General features: G+C 37.8%; 1 protein-coding gene across 1 annotated transcript; it reads left to right on the forward strand.

The window, feature by feature from the left end:
• Positions 1-221: 221 nt before the first annotated feature.
• On the forward strand, positions 222-1118 carry LOC112846851 (uncharacterized; the record flags this gene model as incomplete). Its single annotated transcript, XM_025907027.1, has 1 exon — positions 222-1118. A coding segment is annotated over one exon (897 nt), but the record flags the coding sequence as incomplete, so codon positions are not given.
• Between the last annotated feature and the right edge of the window lie 16233 nt (positions 1119-17351).

Consider the following 17351-nt stretch of genomic DNA (forward strand, 5'->3'; position numbering starts at 1 on the left):
TGCTAGACCTTAGTGCTGCGTTTGATACTGTTGATCATAATATCCTATTAGAGCGATTAGAACATGCTGTAGGTATTACAGGTACTGTGCTGCAGTGGTTTGTATCATATCTATCTAACAGACTCCAATTTGTTCAAGTAAATGGAGAGTCCTCTTCACACACTAAGGTCAATTATGGTGTTCCACAGGGTTCAGTGCTAGGATCAATTCTATTTACATTATACATGCTTCCCCTAGGCAGCATCATTAGAAGACATAGCATAAATTTTCACTGCTATGCAGATGACACGCAGCTCTATCTATCCATGAAGCCAGGTAACACACACCAATTAGTTAAACTGCAGGAATGTCTTAAAGACATAAAGACCTGGATGGCCGCTAACTTTCTGCTTCTTAATTCAGATAAAACTGAGGTTATTGTACTTGGCCCTGAAAATCTTAGAAATATGGTATCTAACCAGATTCTTACTCTGGATGGCATTACCTTGGCCTCCAGTAACACTGTGAGGAACCTTGGAGTCATTTTTGACCAGGACATGTCCTTTAATGCACATATTAAACAAATATGTAAGACTGCTTTCTTCCATTTGCGCAACATCTCTAAAATTAGAAATATCCTGTCTCAGAGTGATGCTGAAAAACTAGTTCATGCATTTATTACTTCCAGGCTGGACTACTGTAATTCTTTATTATCAGGATGTCCTAAAAACTCGCTGAAAAGTCTTCAGCTAATCCAAAATGCTGCAGCAAGAGTCCTGACAGGGACTAGGAAGAGAGAGCATATTTCTCCTGTTTTGACTTCCCTTCATTGGCTTCCTGTTAAATCCAGAATTGAATTCAAAATCCTGCTCCTCACATACAAGGTCTTAAATAATCAGGCCCCATCTTATCTTAATGACCTTGTATTACCATATCACCCTATTAGAGCACTTCGCTCTCGCTCTGCAGGCCTGCTTGTTGTTCCTAGAGTATTTAAAAGTAGAATGGGAGGGAGAGCCTTCAGTTTTCAGGCCCCTCTTCTGTGGAACCAGCTTCCTGTTTGGATTCGGGAGACAGACACTATCTCTACTTTCAAGATTAGGCTTAAAACTTTCCTTTTTGCTAAAGCATATAGTTAGGGCTGGACCAGGTGACCCTGAATCCTCCCTTAGTTATGCTGCAATAGACGTAGGCTGCCGGGGATTCCCATGATGCATTGAGTTTTTCCTTTCCAGCCACTCACTATGTGTTAATAGACCTCTCTGCATCGAGTCATATCTGTTATTAATTTCTGTCTCTCTTCCACAGCATGTCTTTCATCCTGTTTTCCTTCTTCACCCCAACCGGTCGCAGCAGATGGCCCCGCCCCTCCCTGAGCCTGGTTCTGCCGGAGGTTTCTTCCTGTTAAAAGGGAGTTTTTCCTTCCCACTGTCGCCAAAGTGCTTGCTCATAGGGGGTCATATGATATGATTGTTGGGGTTTTCTCTGTATTTATTATTGTGCGATCTATTGTACAATATAAAGCGCCTTGAGGCGACTTTTGTTGTGATTTGGCGCTATATAAATAAAATTGAATTGAATTGAATTGGTAATTCAAATTTTTTTTTAAAAAAAGGTTTCCTTTTTTTTAATCAATCTATGTAAAATTCCTTTTAATCATTTGAGAACACAAATGAGTCTTTCTCAGTGCAGAGCTCTCTGCACAATCTGACAAGTTTTACTTGTGTTCAGAATTGGAAGTAAATGTAGGTAAATGTAGTTATGTGTGGTGTATCCAAACCCATCCCCTAATTTTGGAGAAAGAGCTTATCAGACAACAGAATCACCAGGTGACTGCTATCCAAAAGTGCATCCCTGAGCCAAAAAAACCCAAATGTGGGGTTTTAATCCAGATGGTGCTGTCTTTTATGTTGCACTGTACTGAATGTGCCATATTTTTGGTATATACTGAACACCAAGTATAGACGTTTCTTCCATGAGAAGACTGTGCACCACTATGGGCAGTGGTCTGTAACCCAGAGCAGACAAAATACTGGCAGACAGAAAAAAAAGAACAAAAGTCAGGGCAAAATGCCTACTTTGCACATATAAGGGGTCACCTTCTCATAGATCTCCTCAGCGTCAGTTTCAGAGTGGGGCTGACAATTTGTTTTAATTTCCCTCTGCAGAAAAATAGTTTCCCCACCCTCCCATCTCACATGCCTGGGGTACGAGCAGACTGGCAGTGCAGTACTGAGCATTTGTCAGCAAAGATTGACTTTTTTGCCCCATGAGGTGTCGATATGCTGCACCTGACAGGCCGCTGGCTCTGCGCAGTTTGCTTGCCTTGTTAAGTCTGACACTGACAAGAAGCGACTGGGTGAGAACTGACACACAGAGGAAAATCCATGGCTACAGCAAATATTTGATGATGTGATTTTCGCTGGATTGGAGATGGAAGCTAATGTTGACATTTGTGTAACATCTGCACAGTTTGGTCGTCAGAGTCTGTGTCTCTCCCTGGTTTTATCTCTCACCTCTCTCTACTTATCTATTTCTCACTCTTCTCTTTATGTTTGCTCAGTAATAATGCTACCAGGAAAAAGCTTGAATTTTTACACTAGTAGAAGACTAAAACACTATTCTGGATAAAGAGAATTTTGATCTGAAGACAGAGAGAAACAAAGAACATTGCGAGTGTCAAGTACAGTAAATCCCTGGTATTTGCTGTCTTACAATTTCCTGCTTGGCTTCACATGTTGCCATATCCCAGTCATAAATTCAAATATCAGTAAGAGAGATCAATGTCACATACCTTATTGAAATATTTCCAAAGAAGAGTTAATGTATAAATAAATTTACATTACAGGAAGCATGAACATTAGCATGAAGTCAATGCATTATTCATTATTTCCATTTGGGAATCTTCTCAAGCCACTAACGTAGCTTTAGCATAAGGTTATTGTGACTGTCTTTGTGCAAGAGATAAAAGATGTCACAGAGGGGACAGCGCAAACTATGAAACCATCCAGATGTTTGAAAAAGGAATTGAATAGTGAAAACAGATGAACTGAATACAAAATCATTCCCTGAAGTAACTTACACAAACACGCTACAATCTGCCTTTGACATAATAAAGCAAGGACAGAACAGAAAGAAAGCGGGGATGTTAAAACTGAGTACTGTATCCTGTTTTTCTTTCTTTCTTTTTTTCTTTCTTTTTCCCACAAAGTCTGGGTGGTTCCAGAGGGGGCATGAGAACACAGTAATGACTTTAATAAAGAGGACTTGTTCTTAATTGAGATTAGATTTCTGTTTTATCTAGCTGCCACATCAAGGATCCTTTAGTTCCAGTCTGAATGGCGTCTCATTGTGGTCCATTATGTGGTTGATCGACCATGTTAATTTAAACTGCATGCCATCAGTTAGCTGGTATAATTCTCACAGAAGTACAGAGCCCTTTTATTTTTAACATATCAGAAGAGGATTTTGTCTTCATTATCTTTCAGATAGCTAGCCAAAGGCGCTATATAAGCGTGCATTTTTGAAAGGTGTACATAGATGTTTATATCAGAGTGTTTCACGTGGTTTTCCTCATTGCTGTGTGGTACAGAGTGATTAGCAGCAAAGCACTGGTACTCTTTTGGCCCTCAATTGACCATGTGATCATGTTGGACAGACTGTAGGTTTGACAGTTTGAGTGTGCTTCACCCACCCCGCCCCCCTTTTCATGGCAGGCTAGCCGAACGTGCCTTTTAGTGCAATTACATGGGCTTCTACACATCAATTAGCAATCCAATTAAGTCTTGATGTGATGAATAGTGGTGAATAGGAGTGGAGGAGCTACTGATCTTGCTAATAATGATCTTGCCGATTACGCTGATCAGTCAGTGGTTAAAAAGACAGACATGCCAAGGTCATCAATTAACACACAGAAGAAGCAATAAGAAAGAGAAGAAAGCTGATATGCAATGTTTCCAGTGCAAAATTAATAGTTTGTACACTGTATAAATACTAAAAGATATTTATTGAGCTATTTATTTATGGAGAAAGGCAAAACAGGGTTGTTTTTTTTGCTGCGGTCGTTATGAGGCAATGACTTATCTGTGACAGAAAAATGAATATGTTTTAATATCATTCTGGAGTTGATAAAATTAAAATTAATGTACTTTAGTGTGATTCAGCCTCTCTGCCCAAATATGTTGTGCAGCCAATTTGTCATTTTCTTGTAGTTGGCACTTCTTTCTTCTGTTTGTGTTCTAAATTAGGCATCATTTAATTTGCAACTTCGCTCATTTTAGAATATTTTATGTTTATGAAACTGTTTATTCTTCATGTTTCAATATTAAATTGTTTCAGGACTTTTTATACATATCACCTTTAACAGCTGATAAAGAATTTATCCAGAGAGCCAACACTATAATTGTTTATCATTGGCAGTGCACATTTAACATACATTGTTACCATATCACAAAATTGTTCTTATTATGAAGTTGTTTCAGCAGTCTTGAAGTGGTTATTCTTATTCTGATACAGAGCTGGTAAACTTTTGAGTGGTTTCAACCTTTTTCTACTTATATCACCATTTGAACACCGAGCACCTTGCTAATATTTGAAGGTTCACGCATACTTGGTCACTATGGTTGAGTGGTTAATTCTATTTGGGTCAGTGACTTTAATGAATTAAATTTAAGTCTTACTTTTTTTCTCTTCCCACACTGTCAAGGTCTGACAACATATTTTAGTGTAGTATTCAGAACTTAATTACTACAAAAGAAGGGAAACCAAAGCATAATATGTAGTAGCGAATCTTTAAAATCAGAATATAACGTTTTCCTCAACAAATTTACATGATACTGCAGTATTGATCTGTGAAAAATAAAACAAAAATGTCAGAGGAAAACCTACAGAACTACACTGTACATTCTTGCAAACAAACTCAAACAGCTACTAAACCGCTGTATGATGATATGGCAAGTTTTTATCAAGTCTGTCATAATTTTTCATATTAAGAACAACAGTTTATATTAACTTATATAAAGTGGCAAAACATCAACTGCTACATCTCTGAAATGTATCCATAACCCTCCAGCCATTTTATGGAGTGTACCAAGCTCATGTCAGGAAGCATTTGCTAGGTTTTTCTAAGCTTTAGGCATGAATGTCTATACATTGTACAGAAATATTTATTTCTATCTATGTCAGTGCTTCAGCATTTTACTTTTTTAGATTATCTGCTGAAGGACAGAAGCAGAGACTATGGTGAGGTGCTTGTCCATCCGCCCACAATTCACAAAAATTCCATCTCCATGTACTAGTCAGGATTTAATCATACTTACAGTGACTGCCTGATGGTTCTTCACCCAAATTATGCTCAGTTGTGTCCTTTCATGTGTCTGTCCACTCCTGTTAAAAACTAGTACACTCCATTTTTCAGTAACTGGAAAAAACACGTTTAGAACCATTCGCTTAAAACAGTTGGTTTATCAAGTGCATTTGATTGGCAGTACCTGTAAATTCAATATAATTCAGTTTATTTATATACCGCCAAATCACAGCAACAGTTCCCTCAAAGCATATCAGAATTTCCGCAAAGATAATAAATAATTGAACTACTGAATTAGAATACAGTTATGTCTAGGTTATAGTAAAACAGTTAAGTTAAATCCAAATAGTGTTCTTTGAAGTGATAGAAATGACACTCTCTCATGTGCACTCTGTGTGCATGTGTAAATATTGTTTTGATGTAATTCGTTGTTCTGTTTGCCATTGTTCAATTCAAAACCTGGGAGAGCTCATCACCAGAATTACTGAAATGGATTTCATACGTTTTCTAGACTTGGCCTGCAGTTTTATACAGATGTCACCTTTATTGAGTATTATACAGAGCAATAATTTCTGTTTTTCTTATAGAATATAATGCAACAGATCAAAAATATGCAATACTACACTGTGTCTGTAAGGTCAACCAAAGCCATTGTCAGATAAAGTGAAAAATGTATAGCAATTCACGGAATATACTTACTTAAACAACCATAAACAAAAACACAGTTTTTTAAAGACATTCTAATTTTCTTTTTTTTTTAATAATTCAGTTTTGAAATTATTTTTTATTGTTGTCCTCTTTAAAAAAAATGTCATAAGCTGATAAAACACACAGTTATTTTTCTCCAGATGCAGCCAAATAAATTTTCAGTAAGGTGGTTAATAAACTGGTTACTTTATATTTAACACTGCATTTTAGTACATAACTAAATCAATCCATTGCAATTTGTGACCATAGCTAGAAGCAAAGATCAGATTTGTGAGCAGAATGTATGAAGTTTTCTGGTTAACCTGGAGTCTGCAGTGGATTTAAATAAATATGTATACATGAGGTGAGAGCAATAGTATTTTCTAATTGCCATTATCGCAGTAATAGAATTTAAATGTTAATAACGCAAAGAAAAGAATGCAGCAACAGAACTACACTGAATAATTAACGTACATTTTTAAAACCATTATGGACCTTAATTATATGTTTTAATGGTTTTCACTGACTCATCTTTGTATATCAGTTTCATCTACATTATGCCAGAATTGAAAATGTGTTTTCTCCAAGCTAGTCTCCATAAAAGTCAGTGTGTGAAAAAAAATCAAAATGATTAAAAAAACGAATACTGTGAAATAGGAATTCATAAGTTAGTTGAGGAAGCTTAAGAGATTAGGGACTTTATTCATCGGGTTAATAAACACTCTACAGTGGCGACTATTAGCATAATTCTGTGAAGAGGAATACATCTCTCACGAGTATTTCACCTTACGACAGACATTTTCATCACTATGAATCAGCAGATGAACTGATATATCTAATGACATCCTTGACACAACAATTTAATGAAACATAAATCTCCTAAAAAAGCAAAATGACTTTAGAGGCAATGTTTCTCTTCTAAAAAGTTTGAAAAAACATTTATAGACCTTTTATCCATGGTACTCTAGAAAAGGTAGGCTACAACACAGCAAGCATTAAACATACACAGATGTCATGATGCACTGTGGCAAGCAAGGCAGGACCCAAACTAGGGACTTGGAAACAAAGGGATAACTAAAAAAGGGAGCTTTATTTGCTGTAACAAGATACTCCAAACAAAACACTAAAATAAACTAAAGAAACAAACAAAGGAAAAACCAGAAACTTGGAAGCTACACAGGGAAAACCAAAACTTTCAGTAGGCCGAGGAACACAGAACAATATAGGACAACATGACCACAAGCAGAGGGAGAATGAGAACATAAATACACACAGTAAATACACACAGGATAACAAGAAGATGGACAACAGGTGGAAACACTGCTGGAACTAATTACTCAGAGACAGGAAGCAAAACTGAGCACAGCACACAAAGGACGAGAGACTATTATAATAAAAAAGGAAGTAAGTACACAGGGAGACGCAGACTAAGACACGTGGACTTGACAGTGGAATCGGGGAGAAGCAGACATGGAGACAGACCGGGGAGACAGAAAGGGAACACCAAAACACAGACAACAGATAAAGGGGATGTTTGACAAAACATGGGATGTGAAACATAGGCGAGACATGATAACAGAAACCTAAAGACTGGATAACAAAATTAAGTTCAGAAAATACAAGTATGGAATTAAAAATACAAATAGCAGAGTTACAACAATAAGATCCAAAACCTGGAACACAAACTTAACCTTAAAATATTAAATAAACCAGAATTTAGAAGTCCAAATGCATAATATTAAACACCAAATGCAGTTTAATATTAATGTTTTTAGCACTAATATAATATTAGCAATCAAATAAGTAGCTTTGAAAATGTAACAAATTTTCTGTTTTTGAAAACTGAAAGCAAACCATTCTGATTCTGATGTGAGTCTGAGTCTTGATAGGTAAAAACAGAAAGAAGCATGAGTAACCGTTATAGTCATCAAGGTTTCTTTTCCTTTCTTCTTACATATCTCAGCATTTAAGTCCTGCACAAGAAGCAACCATCTCATCAGCCTACTGTTTGGTGTTCACACTAAGAAAACAGGGACTATGTTTGTATTCATGACAAGCCACAAACTTTTGACAACACAGACTTTAGACTGTTGCATTGAGCAGTAGAGACAGGCTTCTTTTCAGTGTTTTGTACCTGATTATTTTTTATTTTCTTTTTGGAAAACTAGCCAGTTGTGTGATCCACACCATAATAGCTCCCCTGCAGCATAACAGCTACAGGAGAACAACTCCTATCCGCCTGCTGCTCACACAAAAAGAAATCACAAGGTCAGGTGTGCTGCAGACTCAAAGGTACTTTAACATGCAGGTGATCAGACAAAGTGTTTAGTGACAATACTAAAACTGGTGAGAGGAGTAGCAACATCTACAAAATTCTGACAGAACCACATTTGTCACTGTCATGTAAACCTCTTCAGAGAGGCTTGCTACTCATACTTGTACAATACACTGAACAGAATTATAATGTTCCTAAAGCAGATACAATATATTGTTAGGCATTTAGTTCATATTTATGACACCTTCTGTATGTATACATGTTTGAATACACATACAGTTAAAGATACACACACATACAGATGTAAATGGCAACTTAACTCTAGCTTCTGATAATTCAATTCAATTTTATATATAAAGTACCAAATCACAACAACTGTTTTATGAGGAAAAGACCCTAATAATAATAATAATAATGACAAAACCTACAATAAAACAAAAATGCAAAAAAGAAAAGGAAACAAAAAGGAAAACTAAAATTCATAATTGCCATAATTTCTAAAGATATTTTGCAAGTTTTTCTTTGTACACTGGCTTTTTTTCACTTATTTTTCAGTCCAGTCCTTGTACAATATTCAGAGGAATTTTTATTTATTTATTTATTTGTTAAAACAATACTGACCTATGAATCATTCAAGCATAAAAAAGAACACTGATGTGTCTGCACATAACAGAAACCCTTTAAAAAAGGCACTTTCTTACTAGCAGCCTGCTTTAAAAGCACATTATTTGTTCACATTTCTTTTGTTGAATCTCTAAAAAATGAATGCTAAAGATAACCCAGTGTGACAGACATACAATAGCATTTTTGCATCAACAACAGGATTGTCACAGTGCTATAGCTGAAAGGTTATATCTTGCTATTGTGTTGTCATAGGCCAGCACCGGTCTGTTTGCTGTTTTAGCCCTCCCCCCCCTTCTCCAAACTCTAGGTAAGCTTGGGCAGGTGAGGATCCACCTGTGGATGGAGCTCTGGATTCCAGCTCTTCAGCTGTCATATCTGTTGCTCATCAGTCTCGTTCGTAAACAGTAGTTAGGGACCTGCTCCAATGCGCAGTTTCTGACTGCTTCTTTAGAATGGTAATCAGACTTCATGTTTTTTTGCAACCTTTGAAGATTAACATCTAACCCTCCATCTGTGTTTACGTTTAAGATTAGGCTTACATTTTCCTTTTTGATAAAGGTTATAGTTAGGACTGAACCAGGTGACCTTAGTTATGCTAAAATAGGCCTAGACTGCTTGAGCATCCCATGATGGACTGAGTGCTTCTTCTTCACTCACCTCTTTTCACTTTGCATGTTTTTTTCCACCACTCAAAATGCACAGAGGAGATGTAGAGAAAGGTACAACATCTGTAAAGCATGGTGGAGACTGTCATGGTTCGAGCCTGCATTTCAGCCAGCGGTGTTGGACATCTTGTCAAAATTAATGCAATGACGAAGGCAGAAAAGATTCCAGCGTGCAATACCATTTGGAAAGACCCTGTGTTCCTTCCCAGCAACCATTTCCGATTTTCCTTCTAAAATATAAAGAAATGAGGGATGGCTCAAGACTTTTGCACAGTATTCAAACTATAAATACGCATTTTTATTCGAAACCCCTGATGTGGATTAATAATCTTTGTTCATCTTCATAGCATGAATTACTAACCTTGACATGATTTGAAGGATAATTTACTTTCTCTGGAGAGTTGGATTTTACATCGTATTTTGTTCTCTTTTCTTTTCTTACATTTGCCCATCATCATTATTACCTCCTACTCCCTTGAAACCACATTTAAATTTGATTTTCTGATTTTCTGCTGTTTACATGCACAGTGAACCAAACCAGCCAGCCATTAAATATTTTAATAATCGAACAGAAAAAATACTCCGACGTGTACATATAATGAATCTGCATATCACTTAGGAAGATCTATATTCAAAGCAGATAAAAAAAAATAATAAATCCAATAATAATAAAAAATGGAGGGGCTAACAGGGCCCATGTGGTATTTGTTTGGATACAAGATAGAGGAATAACAGATAAAGTACTGATTTGGAGGTTTATTTATGTCCTATTTTCAGTATACAGTATATGCAGAGACAGTAGCGTAAATGGGCTCATGTATAGGGTTTCTATCTATGTGCAATTTGATTGCATTTACCTGTCAATCTACATCCCTACAATCACCTATGGTCACCAGCTTTGGGTAGTGACCGAAAGAACAAGATTACGGATATAAACGATGGAAATGAGCTCTCTTCGAAGGGTGGATGGTCTCTCCCTTAGAGATAAGGTGAGGAGTTCAGCCATGCAGCAGTGGCTCATAGTAGAGGCGCTACTCCTACACATTGAAAGGAGCAAGTTGACGTGGTTCGGGCATCTGACAAGGATGCCTCCTGGGTGCCTCATGGGTGAGGCGTTCCGGGCATGTCCCACCAGGAGGAGGCCCCGGGGCAGACCCAAGACACACTGGAGAGATTATCCCTCTTGGATGGCCTGGGAATGCCTTGGTGGTGACAAGCTGAAGGAGCTGGCCGGGGAAAGTGAGGTCGAGGCTTCTCTGCTTTGGCTGCAGCCCTCACTACCTGGCCCTGAAGAATGGATGGATGGATGGATGATCTCTCCTCTTCACTTTATATATCTAATGCTAGAAAGGTTTTCCTTCTGTGTCAGTTTTAATTTCAGACATAGCATGCCAGAAGTAGTTATAGTGCGGTTATATGGTTATATGGTCCGTTTCGAAGTGAATTAAATTTATGAAATTTAATTATGTTATTCTTAGAAATAGAACATTTTTTCACAAATGACTTTGTAATTGTCCTCATACTAGCATATGCTAGTATGTGCCACTTGTGACTGATTTAGAAATAGCCTGGGTGGCTAAAGTATAAACATTCTTTACTTAAGTACATGTACAGGTACTCGTGTTAAAAAAATACTCCATTAAAAGTTGAAATATCAGAAGTGAACATCATATCCCAGTAAATTCCTCCCAAAGTCAAACTGTGCATTACTCAGAGAAACTGTAAAAATCCCAAAAGCTGCATTTCTGACTCTCCACACCTCAGGTGGCATGTTAAGTTCATGGCAGTGCAAATGGAAAAAGACAAAGCAAGTATGGCTTGCTTGGAAGGGTTACCAAGGGTTACCAATACAAAAAAAACAAAAAACAAAAAAAAAAACAAAGGAAGGGTTACCAGGAGAAAGCCTCTTCTCTCTAAAAAGAGCATGACAGATTGACTCACGTTGGATCGAGTGAGACCAAAGTGGAATTTCTTGACCATAGTGCACATCACCATGTTCACCATCTGAAAACCAAAGGCTCTATTTACATCATTTTAGAACCTTCTAAGGACTAGATAATTTCTTTATGTCCTTATATGTAAATCATTAGAAAGAGGGTGTCATTTCTTTTTCATTTATGTTTGATGTTGTTTCCAAAAAGCAAAAAAATAATGATAATATTACTGCAATAAAGAAACGTTTGTGTCTACTTGTGTCTGCTTAGAAAAAACACATTTAAGTGTGCACTCTATCTTTAAAATGAGGATGGGAAACAAAGTAGTGATAGCTTTCCTATACTTTATATTGATTTAATCAATAACACAGTATTGACTGAGTAACGTTAGGTTTCTTAATTATATATTTTCACAGGCTTGTTAGATGACAGGCATTAATAATCCTCAGCAGCACTTTGTGTATTTATAAATGTCATTGAACTCAATTTGCCGCCTTAAGTGATAGGCCCAATGATGCCCTGAAATACCTTTGTTCATTTCAGAGGATAATCACATGGCTCTTGCAGTTGCTTCTTGCTGTGGATGATTTCAGGTGCTCTCTCTTCCATCCGCTTCTTCAAATTCTCAAAACTGTTTGAATATTTCACTTAGTCACACCTTCACATTGTTTTAAGATGATTCTTTTTCAATTGGCACCACCTCTGTGGGTCAAAGTATGCCTTTTTATGTGTGTTGCACATTGTGAGTAATCACAAATCCATACACACAGCCATGTCCACACTAATACATTTTCGTTTGAAAATGCATCTTTTTCTCTCCATTTTGGCCTTCCATCCACACTGAGACGACATTTTCGGTCAAGGAAAATGGAGCGTTTTGAAAACGCTCTCCAAAGCCAGTGTTGGGGAGTAACAGAATACATGTACCGGCGTTACGTATTTAAAATACAAATGGTAAAAATGGTAAATGGCCTGTATTTATATAGCGCTTTTATGGTCCCTAAGGACCCCAAAGCGCTTTACATATCCAGTCATTCACCCATTCACACACACATTCATACACTGGTGATGGCAAGCTACGTTGTAGCCACAGCCACCCTGGGGCGCACTGACATATGAGTAACTGTATTCCGTTACAGTTACCGTTCAAAAAGGTGGTATTCAGACTACAGTTACTTTGTTTGCTTGCATGGCAGTCTTTTCCTGTTTCATATGTTAGGCTATGCCCTCTCTATTTTTGGTAATTCCACACCGATGGAAACCCAAACAAAACACGCATTAAGAGGCTCTAATGCCTGGGTCTCAATCTTGCTGCCCATGTCACCCCATACTTGTGGCCCGCATAATGACATGAAGAAATATTTTTTAAAATTATTCAAAAAATTATTTAATATGAAGGCAATAGGCAAAGTGTTACAGGCATAACCCTAAAGAATGTAGCCTCATGGGCAGTGTAGTCCATGCTGCAGGGAGAATGGACTGCCATACCCGTTATGTTTCTCCCTCCCCGAGGGAGGGAGAAAAAGGAGAGTCGAAAAGTACGAGTTGTCACCGACCAGAAACAGGAGATGGAAGGATGTAAATATAATAATAACCACTGCAGCCAGAAAGAGTGCTTGACAAGTCCAGTTGTAAGTAAGCTATTAAGACTCGACTGTACACTGTGTTCGTGTTTTCCTCCGAAACAATAAGTTTCATTGGAGCAGCCTTTCAACGCCTCTCTCTGTCTTTCGCTAGCAAAGCTGACCCAGACAACAAAGTAAAGCTAGTTTTCGGCTACGAGCCCGACACGGAACCCGACATATACTCATTGAGTAACATAATGGAATACGTTACAAAATACATTTTGGGGCATGTATTCTGTAATCTGTAGTGGAATACATTTTAAAAGTAACCTTCCCAACACTGTCCAAAGCTGATACATTTGTTTTTGCGTCGCAGTGTGGACAGCAACCCGGAGTCATTTTAGTCATGTGATGCAGTCATGTGACCAATTAAACTAAGATAGCGGAGGGCATTATACAGCAGTTGTTTTGTTTGCTCTCAATTTTGACAGCCCTATTAAAGATTAATATCAGTTTGTACATGCTCCAGATAGCTTTTCTTCAAATTCTTTAATTCTCACTCGCTTTTGCAACTTTGTACTTTTGTGTTACTCGCAACAACTCCACCTCATTGTTAGTCCATTTAAAAAACTCTGTGCTTTTCCTCAACATTTCGCCACGTTTCAAAGAGCCGGAAAGTAAATAAACAGCAGACAGAAATGAGGCAGGTCGAATCGTCTTGCGTTTCACGCATGCGCGGTACTGGAACGTAAGCATTTTCGGCCATTTCAATGTGGATGAACAACTCTGTGAAAACGATAGTGTGGACGCGGAGCGTTTTCAGACGTATACACCGTTTTCAAATTTATCCGGGCTAGTGTAGACGTAGCCTTACCTTCCTGTCAGATGGAAGTAGTCTGGCTATTCTCCTCTGACCTCTGGCATTGGATGCTGCTCATATTTTCCCTTTTTTTTCTGACCATTCCCAGTAAACCCTAGAGATGGTTATTTGTGAAAATCCCAGTAGATCAGCAGTTTCTGAAATACTTAGACTAGCCTGTTGGACACCAACAACCATGCAACATCCATTGTTGCTTAAACAACAATTTTCTTTCCCGTTTTAATGCTCACTTTGGGTCGGCTTATTATATATTAATATTAACTAGCAGCTGAACATATGTTTATGGCTGGTGAGTGTACATGCTGACATTAGGCGTGATATTTGGCTGCTCTTTGACCTGCCCTGTTCACCCCTAATTAATAAACCTGGACTTAAATGCTTTGAGTACAAATTTTATCAAAGGAAATACACACACATATTTCTTTATTCCTTCTTTTATTTTGTTCTTTCCATGTCACATACTGAGGAAGGTGATGGATTTCACCATGACCTTTTTATAGTTAGACAAAAAATTTATTTAACCTTGAATAATAACCCTGAACTTTTTTGAACATATTTCAATTATCAGGAGATTTCAGTGATTTAACAACAACAATCAAATATTATCTGAACTTTAGTCACTTTTTTTCAGACATGTTCCATGTCTTTACTTTCAACAAAAAGTGCAAACTATGGCCTGCAACCCCCAAAGTTTGATTCTGTTCATCTGGATGTAGCGTTTTGAGTGGGAGAAACGTTTCATCACTCATCCAAGTGACTTTTTCAATCTCAGCTGACTGCAGGTTTCTGCAACAACACAATGACCATGGATAAGGGTAAATTATGTAATCACAGAACTTTGCATTATCCACTGGTGTTTGAAGTTTAGGACTCCTTAAAATTGTAATTCTCATCTAGATAACATAATATTTCGTACAGATTACATAAGATATGACTGACATACATAGGGGATGATGCACATGCTGTATAACCACGGCAGGAGCTCCAGTCATTCCTTCATTCAGCCATTTGTTCCATAGTCAGAATAGTGTCTACTAAACTTTTTTCTTTTTTTTCCTCATTCACTTATAAACTCAAGAACCTAGATGACTTTTCATATGATTTCAGCCAGATGAATCCAATGTTTATCCAAACACTTGGTTTTCATTTAAGTAAGTCATTAATGCCACACACCCCTCCAAAAATTGTAAGAAATATTAAATTCCTAATTGAGGCTGGCCTGAGTTTGGGTTTCGTCTCATAGGTTATTTGCACTACAGGGTATAAGTTTATAACTTATGTATGAAGTTGTTTTTGTGCTTCCTGTGTTCTGAGCGATTTAAAATTTTGAGATTTTCTACAAACATCAGTTTAAAGCAAAATACTATGCTTTCAATTCTATCATCTCAAATGTTTACATATTTTATATGGCATGGATCTCCTCGCTGCAGCGATAAACTCTTTGGTTTCATTTTCTCTTGTCATGGTATGTTTTGGGTTTTTTACATGAAAAATTTCAACTGCACACTTTTTCATATACTTCATTTTTCTATACATCACCGTTCAAGGGCTTCAGCTCTTTTTCATTTCCATGTCCCTTTTGTTTTCAGCACTACAAACCTGCTCAAATTTTACAGTTTTCACAAGGAATCTCAGTTGTCCACTGTCTGAGTGGCAAGATCATCGTATGTCTCTGGTGAGAAACTGAGCAACTGTGCCAAAAATATCACACCATGAAAGACAGCACAGACTTTTTTATTCAAAAAACTGTCAGAATAGACCTGGCGAAGAGGACTCCCTCGCTCTTTAACATGCATTTCCCCTGTTAAATTACTCTTGTAAGAACGTCTTAAGATGGAGCTCATCACATCACAAAAGGGGAAGGAACCAAATAGCAGAATTCCCAGTCGTCAGTTTAGCAGAGATTTGAAATAACAATCCCCATCGGGGCCAGGCAATGTCGTCTAAGTTCCCTATTCACTGAACAATGGCACAGTGCCGACCCTCCTGAAGTACCGAACAGCATCAAGGGACGCAGCTCAATAAAATCAGCCGGGGGGATCTCTCACTTCTTAAGCTTTTCAATAATATGATCCCCTGCTATCTATATTACCATATGGGATCCAGCAGCCAGGTAGGGGCCGAGGCAGCAGGGTTTCAGGAAGATAATTGATTCCAGTTTTTAGCAAGAGGATTGGGGATGTTGTGGGAGAGCAGGGTACGGGCCCTCTTCAAAGATGCAGCTTTCAGGCTGCGAGGCTACATTATACCTGACTCAAGGAGAATCTGATCTGTTATTCTTGTACAGCTCTCTGAGGTGTTAGAGAGCATGAATAAGCTATGGGCTACAAGAATTCTCCGGTTGCCATCAGACAGCTAGACAGACATTCAACAGGAGAAGTGGGTGGGGTGGGGGGGGGGGGGGGGGGGGGCAGAAAATTGATGGGTGCAATTTTATCTTTCTCTCTTAGAGAATTTGTTTCCAGGGGCACAGACCCTCCCTGGACATATAGATCTCCCTGGACATATAAATTAAAAAAATACAGTACTATCAAAAATATATATAAAAATGAATAGGAATGTTGTTTCAGAATATTGATGATATAGATGTGGAAAAACAAAAAAAATCACATGCAAGAATGGTTGCATTCTCCATCGTAGGCAAAAATCTGTCCTCCAGGTGCCAGTCTTTTGGACTGTGAGCTATCACGAGACTCGGTCTCCAGCCAGACAGAGTTCATTCCCCACTGACTGAAAGAAAGATAAATGCCACCCAGGATAGATGAATGACAGATGAGTCATTTCCATTTATGAGGTTGAGAATGCTCACACTGATCTGCTGTCATGTCGCTCCATGATTGAAATGTGTTTGTGTGTAAGAGCTTGAGTGAGAGAGACAAGAGTGAAAGGAAAGGCAAGAAAGGATGAAATTATAAGTATAAGATATTATTTTTTGTCTGCTGCCATTAGTTTTCTAGGAACCAGGTATTCCATTGAAAGCATCAGTCTTGGCTCCATTATTCCAGCCAGCATCATCACTGTTCTTTCACCTTGTTCACAAAATAGCAGTGGTGTTTATGTTTTTTTATTTCTTTAACAAAGTGTATGATAATCCACCCTTGCAGTTGTATGACTGCTTTTCCCCTTTTCACTAATAAAAAGAAGAGAGAGAACATAAAGTAGGATTAAAACCACTCCAGATGAGATGTATAACATTTCCAGGCACATCCAGTTACAAGGCTTCCTGCATAACTTAACATTTACATCTCTGCCCACACATAGATAATATATCCACTGCATATAGACACTAAATATTCCCATTGCAAAAAGAGTTGTTTTAAAAAGCAAGAGAAAAGTCTGATGTCTGACTCAGAGTTTGTGCCATTTGAATGACCTGGATAGACCAGAGGCTTTCTTTGAAAGACTTTCCTGCAGATTTAAAAACTTCTGAGATAAAT

Source organism: Oreochromis niloticus, linkage group LG5 (assembly GCF_001858045.2).
Source record: "Oreochromis niloticus isolate F11D_XX linkage group LG5, O_niloticus_UMD_NMBU, whole genome shotgun sequence".
In the NCBI taxonomy this organism is placed as follows: domain Eukaryota; kingdom Metazoa; phylum Chordata; class Actinopteri; order Cichliformes; family Cichlidae; genus Oreochromis; species Oreochromis niloticus.